This window comes from Triticum aestivum, chromosome 3B, assembly GCF_018294505.1.
Source record: "Triticum aestivum cultivar Chinese Spring chromosome 3B, IWGSC CS RefSeq v2.1, whole genome shotgun sequence".
Lineage (NCBI taxonomy): Eukaryota > Viridiplantae > Streptophyta > Magnoliopsida > Poales > Poaceae > Triticum > Triticum aestivum.
The window spans coordinates 531,911,435-531,927,798 of record NC_057801.1 but is presented as its reverse complement, the minus strand read 5'-3'; the positions used below and the strand labels follow the sequence as shown (position 1 = coordinate 531,927,798).

The window sequence follows — 16,364 nt, the reverse complement described above, 5'->3', positions numbered from 1 at the left end:
AGGAGTAGCGGAGAGGCGCCGCGTTTTTCTGGTGCGTTCAGGTTGATGCAGCGGCCTTTGTTAGGGAAGAGGCAAAGATCGACGGCGGCGGCTGTGCTCGAGCACTACGGTGATGCGAGGTGGAAGAATATGAAGAGGCAAGAGGAGAAAAGGAAAAGGACCCTCGACCCTATTTATAAGATGAAGGGATAAGCGACATGCGCGGGAATCGAGGAACATAAACAAAAATGGATATGTGACAGAGCCGTCGCCTCGATTTTCGGAGGTTTATTAACTAAAGGGAAGTATATACGGTTTTAATAAGCAGGTGACGTCATGGCGGTTTATTACAATCTTGGAAGATGACGTCACGACGGTTTACAAGATTCACATAAAGATGACGTCATGGCGGTTTACAAGGTTCACATGAAGATGTTTAAGAAGAAATTTTCCTAAGTATTGAAGATTGACATGAACATGTTCAAATCAATCTGGGGCCTAATGTTGGGGATATAACTACTGAGTATAAACCGCCCAGGAGGGGCCGGGTTATACTCATAAGGAGTCATCCGCATTGAAGCCCATGAAGACAAGGAATATGGCGCTTTACTATTGAGATCTAAAGGCCCAAGGCCCAAAGGCGGATTAGAGCCCGTAGACATAAACCGCCATGTAATATGTAACTTGTGTTGTAAGTTAGGAAAAGGTAGAAACCGAGCCGGACACGTGTATGAGCCGGCGTCGGGATTCTGTAAACCGCCGGGCGTCAACCTGTGTATATAAAGGGACGACCCGGCGGCGGTTCAGGGACAAGAAACAACAACTCGAGATCTAGGTAAAGCGGATTCGCTCCCTGATCATCGAGACCCCATCAATTCCACCACAACTGGATCGTAGGCTTTTACCTTCACCGCAAGGGGCCGAACCAGTATAAACTCCCCGTGTCCTTTGTCCACTTTAACCCCTTTAAGCTAATCTCGCTGCGATGACTCCACGACTAAGTCCTCACACTAGGACATCTGACGTGATAATTCCACGACAACTAGGAACAATTGATGTGTATTCTAGGTGCCCCCCATGTATATAAAGGAGGGAGGGGGAGGGAGCCAGCCCTAGGCGCGCCTAAGTAGGAGGAATCCTACTTGGGCTCCTAGTAGGATTCGCCCCCCACTTTCCTTTTACCGGAGGGCGAAAGAGGGGAAGAGAGAGGGGGAGAAGGAAAGAGGGGGGCGCCTCCCCCTTCTCCTAATCCTATTCGGCCTCCTTCCCAGGGGGGAGGCGTAGCGCGGTTTCGTGGACAGATAGCAGTAGCGCTCTATGTAACCACGAGCTACTGTTAATTATCAGTAGCGCCTCCTTATAACCGGCGCTACTGCTAAGCCTCCATGTATAAGGTTTTCCCTAGTAGTGCACGTAGAACTCTTGAGTTGGCCTTTAACTCATTGAGACTCTCGTTGCACCCTCACCATTGTACTTGCTGATCTAAAAGAAAAGGAGTAGAGTTATTACACACGTCAAGACGGAACCAACCTAGGTGATACTTGTGCGTCGTGTTCATCTGACAACCCGAGGTTACGTCATACTACTAAGCAAATCAACATTTAACTATTATTGTTGTTAGGTACATTGCAAAATGCTCTTGATAACCGATGTCGACCGTAGAGACCTAACGTACGATGTTCGATTGGATAAGCAACACCAATGAGATCTTCGTCGATGCTATCTCAAATTGGATCAACGCCAACGACTTGAGCTCCATCCATGTCTTTGACCACTCTGAGGAATTCGCCCTCGGGGGTCCTTATCAATTCAGACCAGTGAGCATCCGTCTAAATAGTACGACCCCAATTTTTCTTCCTACTACACAGGGTCTACTATGGATCACCGACTGCCTATATGAACAAGATCTTATACAGTCAAAAGTGTGGCTTGAACACGTATTATATGCTGATGCAGGCTATATTTTTAGCCAATTTTTTATATTTTGGTGTGGAGGGAGTAGAAAACAAATACAGAAGAAACCCCGTTACATTTTTTTTTCTCAACCAGGGAAAAGCCGACCTGGAAGAAAACGTACGTTGGGCTATAAAAGGGAGGCCCCTTAGAATCGCGTAATCTGCATTCTACCCCCGAGAGCCCCCGAGAAACAGAAAGAGGGCTTGCGCGCAAAACATCCTGTCGCTAGATCTCGACCGCAGGAGCAGGATCGATGGAGAGGGCGTCTTCCTCCTCGACCGCGGCCCCTTGGCCGAGCGATTCGGGGTGGACGACGACGGGACGCTGCCCCCTCTGCGGCTGGGAGGAGAGCGGGGTCACCGTCGCCCTCATCTTCGAGCACGCGTCGCGCTGCCGGGAGAGGCGATTCGAGATGCTGCAGCGCCAGACGGAGGAGCGGATTGCCGGTGAGCAAGCAAAGAAAGGTCGCCGCCATGCGCATATCAAGCTTCGGAAGAACTAGTGGTGAGTCCCCCCACCCCCCCAATCCACCGCTTTCTTCCTCTTTCTTTCTTTCTTTCTTTCTTTCTTTCTTTCTTTGGGGGTCTCAACTAGGGTTCCTGCTCGAGCGAAATCCCCACTTCTTGTAGCTTCGATCCCGCAATTCTCTCTCCTAACATTTTCTTTCCATGATTCTTATGCAGTGCTGGCGCGTCAACGAGGAGGATCGACCCAACACCGGAGTGGAAGAGTTCCAGAGGACCGACTGCATGAGTACTTTAGGTTTTATATTAGCCCTGTCCCGTAGGACTTTGCTGAACTCACGTAGAGTTTTAGCAAAATTGGCTTAGGAAGCCATATACTAGAACAAAAAATGCAGATTTTACTGCACATATGCCACTATACTGTAATCATTGATGCCCATAAAAGATGGCATTTTCTATTAGATGTTCCTTTAGTTTCCTTTTCTTCCATCCGGTGCTTATTTCTGCAATAGGGGAACCTCTCTGCGTTCTTTTTGCGAATGGAATTGAGCTAGTAAATGTTGGGTCTTTTCAGACTTCATCTTTGTTTCTTTTTTGGATTTATTGTGAGTGATTGACTCAAGGGTTTGACAGAGGTATTTTCCGCTCTCTGAGGATCTCTGCCACCGCAATGGCAGCGGCAGGGATGACAGGCAGTACAGGAGGGAGAACCTGCAGTACAGGCCTAAGAGTAAGCCATCCTCTGTGTCTGCTTCTGATGTTGATCAGAAGTCTGAAGGGAAGGTGGAGCCTGCTGCTGAGGAAAAGCAGGTGGAAGCCCCTGCTCAGAATGTTGTTGAAGCCGTCCCTGCCTCTGAATCTGACAAGTCTACAGGGTATCTTCCACCGAGCCTTGACCTTTTATTTTCTGTTGGTTATTGTACAAGTTTTCCTTGCTTTGTTGTGAAATGTAACCATTATCCTTCAAGTTAACCTCATTGATGTTTGAAACTGATGCAAGGTTGTGCAAAAAGATGATTCTAAGAAGAGGGAGAGGGTGCCGAAAAGAAGCCAGAGGGAGAAGGTGCCGATAATGAGGGAGCCTAGAAGAAGGATAAGACCAATAAGACCAAGTGTCTCAGTGGCTCTGTCAAGAGGGAGCTGAAGAAGCAAAAGCCTAAGAAGGAAGACTCTGATGGGGATGCTCCTAATGAGACTGCTCAGGAAGAGCAGGAGGCTCCCATTGAACAAGAGAAAATTGTACTTTTCTACACTTGCGGATACTTGCCTCACGTACAGACCCTTTGCTCTGTTTTTCAAGCTTTTTAGTGATGTGCTAATTTGGAGCAGGTGATTGCCCTTGAAGAATATGAGAAGATGCAAGAAAGGAAGAAGTCCCAGGAGGCCTCTAAACCTGAGGAGAGGAGGGCTGCTGCTGTAGATTTTGAGGGTCTCCAGCTCTTAGAGAAGAAGAAGATTGAGGATGATGCTAAATTGAAGGCGGAAAATGTTCGCAAGGCAAAGGAGGCTGCTGCAAAGGAAGCCAAGCCTCGCAAGGTAGTGAAATTAACTTATCTTTTCTTTTTACAACTTTTTAGTCTTCCAACAATATGCATTTTGAATTTTGATGCTGAGATATGAAAGGGGCATGTTTTACCTTACTAAACCATCTTCTGAAATCTAGGCATGTCCTTAGAATGTACGATCACTACTTCAGTGCTGTTTAATTTGTATTGTGCTTGTTAGTGACAGTGTGATCCTTACTGCTGCTTTTTGCTGCAGGCTATCAGCATCCAGGAGTACCTGAAGCCAGAGGATGGTTCAGAGTACGTGCCTCCTACCCCATCGAGGCGCCCTCAAAATGGCGGCTACAGGGGAGGCCGTGGCAACGGTGCTTACAATGGCTGCAGCAGCCGTGACAGCAGCTCTGAGTGCCGGGTCTACAAAGCTGGCCGCGGCCATAACTCCTTCGTGTTCCACAACGCCGAGGCCAAGGCCAACGCTAACGACAGTGGCGCCCCAAGGAGGGTTGAGGGTTACAATGGCGAGCACCGGCAAGGCGGCTACCACTTACCAGCAAGGTGGGTACAATAGCGGCAGGGGCAGCGGCAGGTACCAGGAGCGCCAGGATGGGTACAATGGCGAGCGCTGGGATCAGCAGGGTGGGTACTACCAGGAGCGCAGGGATGCCTGCAATGGCGACCGCCGGGAGCAAGGCAGGTACAATGGTGGTGGCCGGGGCAATGGTGGTTACCAGGAGCGCAGGGATGCCTACAATGGCAACCGCCAGGAGCAAGGCCGGTACAATGGTGGCCGGGGCAACGGTTACCAGCAGCACCAGGATGGCTACAATGGTTACCGGGGTGGGTACTACAACAGTGGGCGGGGCAATGGCGGATACCACCAGGGCGGCAACTACCGGCAGAGGCAAGCTCCCAAGCCAAAGGAGGAGGATAAAGTGGTGATCACAGAGGCCGACTTCCCAGCTCTAGGTGGCGCATCTCAGGCGCAGTCCCAGGCCTAGATAGGTCTTTGTTTCTTTCTTATTATTAAGAGGGAGAGGAGAGTTTAGAGGAAAGAAGAGGAGACAGTTTTGTAACAGAGCTACTACGTGGTATCATGTGTTGCCCTGGGTTTATTATAAGCTTTGGTGTTAGTTTACTTGTCAATTGTTTTGTTTCTGATGAAGTGTGGGCTGTGATATGGTTTTGTTGTCGTTGAAATTGCAATAGGAAGCAGAAGATTTTTGGCAAAATCAAGACTTTATCATCATGCCCTCTGAAGGAAAAAATGTTTTCAGGATCAGGTTCTGCATGACAGGTACACTTAAGCTAGAACTAGAAGTTACTCTTTATGCATGTGTGGTTTGATAATTATTCATGGCACACCAAAGGATGTTCTTTAGTCTAAACCCTGCAATTTTTTGTTCTCGACATTTTGTGGCACTACTGCAGTACTATTATCCTTTCCATCGCATCCACTATGTTCAGTTACAAATACTTAACAAGTGCTAACATGTGAAAACTCTGAGCCAAAGAACAATGCCGTAAAGACATTTAGTCCCTATAGGCTAAATTTTATCATTGCATTCTCTAATTCACATAACACAGTAGGTAAGCTGCACTACATGAATTAAGACAGCAGAAAAGATGTTCACAAACCATCCATGACATTCTCTAATTCTGTAATGTTCTTCTGTACGCAAGTTCTCAGTACATTGTTACTAGTTTGTAACGCTCACATATATTATATCTCCCTGATGCCATTTCACGGCCGTGCATAAACTTGGCTGTTATAAACATTGACATCTTCTACATAATCAGTTGCTCGTGCACTTCTGCAGGCTGTTTAAACTGCTCTATTTTTTTGCTGGGTGTACGACAAGTACACTTCCAGACTTAAGCTGGAAGTTATTTCTGATTTACATGCTAGTAGTTTGACAATTGTCCATGGCATGCCAAAGATGCTCATTAGTCTGAACTCTGCTGTTTTTGCTATCACTGTTTTGTGGAACACAGGCAACCTGATCCAATTCTCACTTGTAAAGCTAATTTTGATGGATACGCACTCCAGAGATACTAAGAACAATATGGTAGGAGCGATACTAAGAACAATATGGTAGGAGCTAGGGTTCTACCGGGTCTTGGCCGGAGATTGTAGGGGAAGGAGGGAGGTGGACGAGCTCGTGACCGCGGCGGCCGGCGTGTGGGCGCCGTCTCGCACGGAGGGGAAGGCGGCGGCGATGGGAGAAGCGGCGGCTAGGTTAGGGTTCCGGCTCCTCTGGGAGCCGGGCAATAGATTATGTCTTATTGCTTAATTCCAAACGGGAGTCTTACAACTGTTTATATAACCTCGCTGCTAAAAATAAAATAAATTGGGCTAAGCCCCTAACTAGACGCGCGCATTGGGCCTCCTCCGGCTATAAGTGACGCCGGTCATAACATCTCTCCCCGCCTGCGCAAACAACTCGTCCTCGAGCTGGAAGTCTGGATAGTGATGGCGGAACTCGTCACGTTGCTCCCAAGTTGCGTCCTCCTCCGACAGGCCTTCCCACTGGATCAACAAGTACCACACCCCGCGACGCAGCTGGACCTGCAACACCTTCGCCGGTCCGGAAAGGAAACAGCCGTCGGAAGTCGGAGGAAGTGCCGGCGTGGCCGCCGGCGGATCCCCACGGAAGGGCTTCAACAGCCCCACATGAAAGACGTCGTGGATGCGAGCACCGGCCGGAAGCTGAAGGCGGTAGGCCACCTTGCCGATGCGCTCCAGCACGGCAAATGGCCCAGCGTAGCGAGGACCCAGCTTACGCTTCGCGCGCGGGTCAAGGGACTGCGTAGAGTGGTGAAGAAGACGCAACCACACCCAGTCGCCCGCCGCGAACCCCGCCTCGCAGTGGTGGCCGTCGTAGTAGTGCTTGGCCAACTGCTGGGCCTGAACAAGGCGTTGCTGCACATCCGCAAGCATCTCGTCCCGGCTGTGAAGAAGGTCGCCTGCCGCCTTCGTCCTAGCCGTCTCCGGGTCAACCGACAGGATGGGCGGGGGCGGTCGGCCATAGACCACCTTGAATGGCGTAGCGCGCAGGGCGGAGTGATAAGACGTGTTGTAGCAGCACTCCGCCCATGCTAGCCAGTCCACCCAAGCACGAGGACGACCACCTGTCACACAACGCAAATACATGGCAATCACCTTGTTGACCACCTCGGATTGGCCGTCCATCTGAGGATGGAAGGCCGTGCTGAGGCAGAGCTTCACGCCCGCCATCCGGAAGAGATCGCGCCAGACATGCCCCATGAACACTGGGTCCCGGTCGCTGACGATCGAAGAGGGAAACCCATGTAGGCGGACGATGCCGTCGAAGAAAGCACGGGCCACGGAGGTGGCAGTGTAGGGATATCGTCCACCGTGAGGAGCGGTCGACCACCGTGAGGATGACGGACTTGCCGCCCACCTTGGGGAGGCCCTCGATGAAGTCCATAGAGATATCGGCCCAGACCTGAGAGGGCACCTCCAAGGGCTGTAGCAGCCCAGCCGGCCGCTGTGTCTCCGTCTTGTTACGCTGGCACGTAAGACAAGACCTTACCCAGTCTCGGACCAGGGCCCGATCGCCGGGAAGGTAGAAATCGGCGTGGAGACGGTGGAGGGTCTTCTCCACGCCCTCGTGGCCGGCCGAGTGTGCCAGCAGTAGAACCGGGTGACGAAGGTTGCCGTGATCCGGCACGAAGAGGCGGCCCCATGCAGGAGTAAGCCATCCGCCAAATGCCACGGCTCCTCCAAGTCGCTGTCATCGAGACGCTGCGGAAGGAGCTAAGTGTCCGGCGCCTCTACGCTGGCCCTGTGGATGTCGTCTATGAGGGAAAAGGAGGGCCCCGAGCGGATGCAGAGGGCCGCCCCGTTGGTGGTGCCGGCGTCCGCGTCATGGTCGGCGTCGGGGTGGGACAAGGCGTCGGCTATGGTGTTAAGATGGCCCGAACGATACTCGACGGTGAAGTCGAAGCCAAAGAGCTTACTTATCCACTGGTGCTGCGGCACAGTCGAGAGCCACTGGTCCAGTAAGAACTTGAGGCTGTAGTGATCCGTGCGAATACGGAACGACCGCCCCCAAAGGTATGGCCGCCATTGGCGCATGGCCTGCACCAAGCCAATGAGCTCCCGCTCATAGGCCGCGAGCTTATGATGGCGCGCGGCGAAGGGCCTGCTGAAGAATGCAAGCGGCCCGTCGCCCTGATGGAGGACGATGCTGAACCCCACACTGGAGGCATCGCAGTCCACCATGAACGGACGGTCGAAGTTGGGCATCTAGAGGACGGGACCCGTCATGAGGGCCCTCTTGAGGGCCTCGAACGCCTCAGTGGCCTCCGCATCCTAGGCGAAGGCGTCGCGTCGCAACAGGCGTGTGAGCGGAGACGCGATGAGCCGAACTCCCGGATAAATTTCCGGTAGTACCCGGCGAGGCCCAAGAAGCCGCGGAGAGCCCGCGGTGAGTGCGGCGTCGGCCAGTCCGCCACGGCCGCCACCTTGTCGGCGTCCATAGCGTCATCCTCGGCCGAGATGACGTGGCCGAGGTAGGCGACTGAATGCGTGCCGAATGAGCACTTTGAGCGCTTAAGATGAAGATGGTGCGCTCGAAGCTCGTTGAAGACGATGGCAACGTGCTGAAGGTGCTCCGCCCACGAGGCGCTGTAGATAAGAATGTCATCAAAGAAAACAAGCACAAACCGACGCAAGTAGGGGCGGAGGATGTCGTTCATGAAGGCCAGGAAGGACGCCGGGGCATTGGAGAGGCCAAAAAGCATCACCAAGAACTCGAAGTGGCCGTGATGAGTCCGAAACGCCGTTTTTGCGACATCGTCTGGGTGCATCCGCACCTGGTGGTAGCCCGAACGGAGGTCGAGCTTGGTGAAGAAGCGCGCCCCATGTAGCTTGTCCAGGAGCTCGTCGACGACCGGAATAGGAAATTTGTCCTTGAGCGTTTGGGCGTTAAGGGCACGGTAGCCGATGCAGAAGCGCCATGTGTCGTCCGACTTACGGACGAGGAGGACCGGCGCCGAAAACGGCGAAGTAGAGATTCGGATGATGCCCAAGGCGAGCATGAGCGTGCACTGCCGCTCCAGCTCGTCCTTCTGCAGCTGGGGGTAGCGGTAGGGGCGCACCGCCACCGGCGCCGTGCCTGGCAGGAGATGAATGCGGTGATCATACACCCGGGCTGGCGGAAGACCCTGAGGCTCGTCGAAGAGGTCGCGGTGCTGTTGTAGAAGGTGATCCAACAAAGGGTGCTCGGGCCCTGCAGCAGTCGCGGCCAGCTGCATCTGCGGCGCTGCCGGTGAGGCGCCACCCACTGGACGCGGTACCCCTGGCGCCAGAAGGTCATCATCAGGGCGTCGAAGTCCCATAGGATGGGACCGAGGGTCCGCAAGAAGTCGACACCGAGGATGAAGTCGAAGCAGCCCAAGTCGATGCCGGCGCATGTGATGGTGAAGTGCTCGTCGCCGATGGTGATGGGCACGTTTCGCACCAACCCGTGGCAGCAGAGTCGGTCGCCGTTAGCCACGGTTACCCGGAGTTGCTCCCCTCCCGTCGGCTGTAGCGCTAAGCGGCGCATGATCGCCTCGGGCAGGAAGTTATGCGTGGAGCCCGTATCCAGGAGGGCCACCAGGCGCTCGCCGTAGATCATCACCGGCAAGAGCATAGTCCGCTTGTCTCGGATGCCCGCGAGTGCATGGAGGGAGACCACCAGAGCCGTTGCCGGAGCGGCCGTCGGTGCGACCTCCGTAGCAACTGGGGCGGCCAAGTCACCGAGCCCCTCGGCGGCCGTGTCCTCCTCGACGTAGTCAGTTGCCTCCAAGTAGAAGAGTCGCGGGCATACATGGCCCGACACGTAGGGTTCATCGCAGTTATAGCAAAGCCCCTGGCAGCGGCGCTCGAGCTGCTCGGCCGGGTTAAGCCGGCGGAAGGGCCGCGTCGCGACCGGAATGGTAGTCGTTGGAGCGGCCGGAGGTGGGCGGCCCGACACAGGTGGTGTCGGGGGCGGCCTAGCTGGCTGGCGGCCCCCACCGAGACGGTGCCGCCTGCTGCAAGGCCTGCGTGCGACGCTCGAAGGCGCGGGTGTAGTACATCGCCGTCTGGAGGTCCTGGGGTCCCCGAAGCTCCACGTCCACATGGATATGATCCGGTAGACCGCCGATGAAGAGCACGGCCCGCTGACGAGCCGTCACGCCGGGCGCGTGGCACGCCAGGGCCTGGAAACGGTCGGCGAAGTCCTGCATCGTGAAGGTGAAGGGGAGGCGGCATAGCTCCGCCAGCCGGCTCCCGCGCATTGGCGGCCCGAAGTGAAGGAGGCAGAGCTCGCGAAATCGCTCCCATGGGGGCATGCCGCCCTCGTCCTGCTCGAGGGCGTAATACCATGTCTGTGCGGCGCCCCGAAGGTGATATGAGGCGAGCTAGGTGCGGTCCAACGCGAGTGTACGTTGCCCCCAGAAAAACTGCTCACATTGATTCAGCCAGTTGAGGGGATCCTCGGTGCCGTCGTAAGTGGCGAAGTCGAGCTTGGCGAAACGCGGCGGTGTATGAGTATGACCGCTGTGGGAGTACGGCGCGTCGGTGCGGAGTAGCGAGGGGGGCGGCGCCGGTTCGGTGGACACAGGCCCCCCCCATGGAACGACTGCTCGTCGAGGCCAGCGTAGGGGCCGGCGGCGCTGGAGGACCCGCCGTACTGTAGGGTGGGTTCCGAGGTCATCGTGTAGACCGGCTGCGGCGACGACCCGGACAACCAGGCCGGTAGGAGTGATGGCGAGGGCGGAAACCTGACTTGGTGGATCGGGACTCCCGCCGGCGCGGTCGTAGCCGGCCCGGAGCTGGTCGGCGGTGGCGTCTGGAGCTGCTGCTGCTGCTGCAGCGGGGCGACGGGCGCAGTGGGGCCTGCCAGGGGCTGCGCCGGCCACGGCAACCAGGGCGGGGTGGTGGTGGGGGCCGGCGGCAGCTGTTGCTGGGGCTGTAGCGGCCCGACGATCATGGCGGAGGCCGCCGGGTGGAGCGGCTGCCATGGCAGGAGCAGCGGCCCGGTGGCGGCGGTTGGTGGCGCTGCGGCAGCCCGTAGGGGCCGGCCAGGTAGAGGCGGATCCCCTGGACCGCGGTGGCGAGATCGCGGAGTGCGCCGGTGACTTCCTCCGGGGTGAAGACAGCGGCAACCGGGGCGGCGGAGGTAACCGGCACCAGCGGTGGAGGGGCGCTGTTCGGGGCGACTAGCAGGGCGGTGGTGGAGGCCGGCAGCGGCGAAGACATGATCGCAACCGAGCTACCTGATACCAAATTGGTAGGAGCTAGGGCTCTACCGAGTCTTGGCGGGAGATTGTAGGGGAAGGAGGGAGGTGGACGAGCTCGTGACCACGGCGGCCGGCGTGTGGGCGCCGTCTCGCACGGAGGGGAAGGCGGCGGCGATGGGAGAGGCGGCAGCTAGGTTAGGGTTCCGGCTCCTCTGGGAACCGGGCAATAGATTATGTCTTATTGCTTAATTCCAAACGGGAGTCTTACAACTGTTTATGTAACCTCGCTGCTAAAAATAAAATAACTTGGGCCCATTGGGCCTCCTCCGGCTATAAGTGACGCCGGTCATAACACAATAACAAAAAAAAATCAAGCAAATTTATTTCTATAGATAAGTTCCAAAAACGATGAACTACATGATGCTAACTGTAGGTCCTCTATTGTTTCATACTTGTGAGGCATAGATTTCCATAGTCAGTTTCTGTTTCTTGTGTGCTTACATATCCTTTTCTGTAGGCAACCGAGAGGGCATGGCAGGAACTATGCAAGATGCATTGTTCTTTTCTTGTAATCCACTGTTTCTCATTACAGATACTTAGCCAAGTGCTAACACACTTGAAAACTCCCAGCCAACACACAAGGGTCTTAAGCCCTTCAATATCCTTGACATTCACTCTATATATTTATCATTGCAGTATCTCAACTCAGAAGATAGGCTGCACCACATGATTTTCACAAACCATCCATGACATGACATTAGGACTCTTGATTTATCATGTTCATCTGTTTAATGTTCTTGTGTAGGCAAATGGTCAGTATATTGTTACTACTTTATAACACTCGCATATCTATTTATCTGGATCTTGTATGCATATGACTTTCTTTCTCTAGATTGGTTCTTGCGTCTAAATTAGTTTTGTTGGTTCCACCAAAGCCTCTGCTTGTTGGTAATCATCTTTGCTTCAGTTTGCAATTCTCTTTTCTATCATGTTCTCCATGATTCTTACTGCAGTGCTGTCGCATCGGCAATTGAGGCGGATCTGGCACCCTAGACCGGGAAAGAGTTCACAAGAACGGGAATCTATTCATTATGTAGTTTAATTAGGTTTTATCGGATTTTGCTGTTACACTGCCACTGCTGTAGAGGTTTAGCCAAATTGGCTTAGGACGTCAAAGTACAAAGAATGCAGGTTTTACTGCACGCGTGTTAGTACTGTAACCATTGATGCCCCAAAAAGGTACTCCCTCTGCCCATAATATAAGAGCGTTTTTGACACAAGTGTAGTGTCAAAAATACTATTATATTATGGGACGGAGGGAGTAGCATTTTCTGTTAGTTCTTCCTTTAGTTGATCCATACTCTTGTTTTCTTTTGTCAATTGTTTATTTCAACAATAGGGGAACCGGCAGCGATGCCCCTCTGCGTTTTGTTTGCAAACAGAATTGAGATAACAAAAAAAAAGTTCAGGCTTAGCGGTTCCATTATTTTATCTTTCTTCCATTCTTTTGTTTCTTGGGTTTGTATAAATGATTGAATAAGTATTCTATTCTTTGTGAACAACCAAATCCTCAAGGGTTTGACAGCAGTAGGCCTGGCGGTGGGGCTAAGTATTTTCCATTCTTTGCGTCTCCCCTGCTTGGTTCCTATATGTTTGACAGCTTATCTTCTAGGTTATCCGAATTGAGAAAATGCAGTGATAAATACAGAGTAAATTTCCCGTATGTTGAAAAGTTTACAACACTATGGAGGACCTGGTAGTTAGCATCCTTCATGGTGATTTCGGAACTTATCTGCAGTACTGGATTTGGCTGTACATTTTTTACAAGAATTTATCGCCCTGCTGCTGTGCATAAACTTGGCTCTAACAAGCATTAATGTTTTTTCCTCATCAATTGCTCTTGCACTTCCGTAGGATCTTGAAATTGCTCTTTCTTCGCGGATGTAGGACAGGTATACTTCGAGAAGCTATGATTTATGCACGAGTGGTTTGATAATTATCCTTGACATACCAAAAGATGTTCTTTAGTCTATACCCTGCATTTTTTTATATCACCATTTTGTTGAACTACAGCAAGTCTGTATTATTCTTTCCATGGCATCCATTATGTTTATTACAAATACTTAGCTAAGTGCTAAAATACGCGAAAACTCTGGGCCGAAGCACCCAAGGTCGTAAACTATTCAATATCCCTATATTTGATCATTTTGCATTATCTATTCAGGTAACACAGAAGATAGGCTGTGCTATATGAATGAAGACAACAGAGAAGATGTTCACAAACGATTTCTCCATACGAGAAATCCTTCACTCGCAGGGAATTCAAATAGATGTGTGGAAGATCATCAAAGAAAGGAAAAAGACTGAATTCGATCCATCTCCTCCCTTTTCTTTAAACCAAGAGCTACTCCGCCCTTTTCTTTTTTTATGTAATTTCAATACGATTTCGTTTGTGTTCATGTTTTCAATTTAGAACCCCACGGAAGTGAATAGAAAAAAGCAAAATACCCCTGTGATACGCCTTCCTTTAACTATTTCTAGATTGATTGATGTTCAATGGAGGGAAACTTGCCATTCCTTTCCTTTGAAATTGTACATTTTTTTGATTATGAACTAATTGTATCCTTTTTGTTCCCATCGAGCTTTCTTGCCTAGTGACTAAGGATTTTCACACTTGTTGTGTCTATAAAAGATTTTCTCATAAAACACTAACAGAAGTGTTAGAGGGATTCACTTTCGATAAGAATCCAAAAGCAAGTTCCCTATACTACCTTCTTTCCCTCCTTTGTTTATGTCTTTAAGAGGCAGTGCATTCGGCAGGAATCGAACCTACTTTTTGACCCATTTTGCCTTTCTAGGTTGGTGGGCGCTTTCACCATTTAAGAAGGTGGACAAGAGCATACTTGTGTGTGATGCTTGCGCGTTTGGGAAGCATACAAGGTCTACATATCCTAGCATTGGCCTTCGAAGTGATGAACCCTTCTTATTGATACATTCTGATGTTTGGGGTCCATGTTCTGTCACTTCTGTGAGCGGGTTCAAGTGGTTTGTTACATTTATGGACTGTTGCACTCGTATGACTTGCTTGATTTATTTGATGAAGCACAAGAGTGAGGTTGTGAGATGGTTTCAGGACTTCCATAAGCTGGTGGCTACTTAGTTTGAAGCGAAGATTCGGATTCTCCGGTCAGATAATGGGACTGAATATGTGAATAGAGAGGTTGATGCTTATATATCAGAACATGGGAGTATTCATCAGACTACTTGTGTTGGAACTGGATGGAACCCCATCACAGAATGGAGTGGCGGAAAGGGAAAGGAAGAACCGACATCTGCAGGAGGTGGCACGGTCACTTATGTTTTAGATAAATGTGCCAAAGAATTTATCGAGTGAGGCAGTGATGACAGCAACGTACCTCAGAAACCGTATGCCGTCTAGGATACTTGGTATGAAGTCTCCAGCCGAACTTCTCTTGGGCCAAAGGGAGTTCAAGGTGCCTCCTAAACAAAAGTGAAAGGTTGTGTGTGTGTGCTTTGTGCGAGATCATCGACCTTCTGTTGGCAAGTTGGATCCGCGGGCAGTGAGGTGTATATTTCTTGATTATGCATCTAGCCAAAAGGGATATCAATGTTGGGATCTTATTGGGAGGAAATTATACGCAAGTATGGATGTAACCTTTCGGGAACATGAGCCATACTACACAACACAGGTAGAGGTGATCTTAGTCACTTCTTGGAGGAATTCTCTGCTAGCACCGAGGGTGATAGTCGAGAGGGGGAGAATGAAGGGAATGCTGATGCTAATGGGGAGATTTCTCAGCAGAGGCTTATAGAAGAAGAAAAGAACCAGTCGTGATAGGGACTATTCCTTGCCCTACCTAGTGTGGCTTGGAGATGTAAGCCTGTTTTCTTCTCTAAGTTGCCTGCAGCCCGAAAGAATGGAAGAGGATTTTTCGTATCACTGATTTCGCAATATTGTTCGATCTAAGCACGGGAGCAGAAAAGAAAGGGAAAGAGAAGATCAATTCCGAGGTTATGGATGCTCAGGAACATGCTTCTCTCTCAGTGGGTCAATATTAAAACAACTTTCTGGGAGAAATCCTTGCAGCTGCTTATTCAGCCCAGGCATCACCATTCAACAAGTGTCGTCCCTACATAGTATTGTTGGTCATGAGCATCAGGCAGTGTCAATATCTTTGGAAGGATTTTGGTGGGGCAGCTTGATGAAGGTTCCTGCGTGCCATTGATGGGAGATCTGATATCTGACGGCTGAACCTCCCATGACACATGACGTTGGGAATCTTGATTTACTATGTTCATCTACATAATGTTCTTCTGCAGTGGCGGCCCCAGGATTGTCTGACGCCCCAGGCGAGAAACTAAGGGCCAAAAACTACCCAGCAAAAACTCCAGTTTCAAGTCATACAAAAGTCAATCTATGTTGCATAACTAATAAGAAACCAAACATAATATTCAATGCAAGACAAATCAAAAGACAATATGTAGCATAGATAGATGATACAAAAGATTGATACCAAATCAAATGATTGGTTGATCTGAGCCTCCCATGACTGCAGAAGAAGCTAAACCTTCAATCATTAATTTTGAAAGGCAAATCAGTGCATAATATAGTAGGTAAAACTAGTTAATGATAGATGCAAAATGTGAAAACCTACATCGAGGACGAGGCAAAACGCCTTTACATGTGCGATAACCTCCAATCTCCTCAATAATTACATCGGTGGTCTCTTTTGCACAAGCCTTGCATAAATCCAATTGTATCTTATGTGAAGTCAGCTTATATATGGTTATCTCCTGGATCCCCAAATAATTTTACCACCTTTGGGTCTTTCTTTATGAACAAGTCCAACAACTCTTTAAAGTTACCCTTATTATTGAGCTAGTAGACTCATCATGACCACAAAAATCAAGAGCTTGTAGTATAAAAATTTTGACAATACCCAATGTAATCAAGAGACAAGCTTTGTATCCTTCTTCTTGCTTCTGAGAACCCCTATCAAACACATGTGGCAGATTTTGAAAGCTTCTACCATTTATCCATTCATATTGTGGCACCCCGGCTCAGAGCGACCGGTTTACCCTGCATTGCCAGCCCAGAGACCTTGTCTTCTGGCAACACACAACAACATGACACAGAATACAACCGCTTTATTCATGCTAGCGGAACATAGTTCATATTGCAACAGTTAGCGAGGCCAAGCGGCAC

The 16,364-nt window shown here is 50.8% G+C and overlaps 1 protein-coding gene across 1 annotated transcript; it reads left to right on the top strand.

The window, feature by feature from the left end:
- Positions 1-2,099: 2,099 nt before the first annotated feature.
- Positions 2,100-5,039, top strand: LOC123065654 (RGG repeats nuclear RNA binding protein A). Its single transcript, XM_044488895.1, has 5 exons — positions 2,100-2,439; positions 2,619-3,274; positions 3,400-3,638; positions 3,729-3,935; positions 4,161-5,039. The coding sequence occupies exons 4-5, from the start codon at positions 3,756-3,758 to the stop codon at positions 4,470-4,472; spliced, it is 492 nt and encodes a 163-aa protein (XP_044344830.1). The 5' UTR covers positions 2,100-2,439; positions 2,619-3,274; positions 3,400-3,638; positions 3,729-3,755; the 3' UTR covers positions 4,473-5,039.
- Positions 5,040-16,364: the final 11,325 nt, after the last annotated feature.

What these genes read in the sequence shown, in the direction of transcription:
- LOC123065654 (XM_044488895.1), top strand. Translation starts at nt 3,756, where the DNA reads ATGCAAGAAAGGAAGAAGTCCCAGGAGGCCTCTAAACCTGAGGAGAGG. An exon ending in AGGAAGCCAAGCCTCGCAAG is followed by an intron (nt 3,936 to 4,160) that starts GTAGTGAAATTA and finishes TTTTTGCTGCAG; the next exon opens with GCTATCAGCATCCAGGAGTA.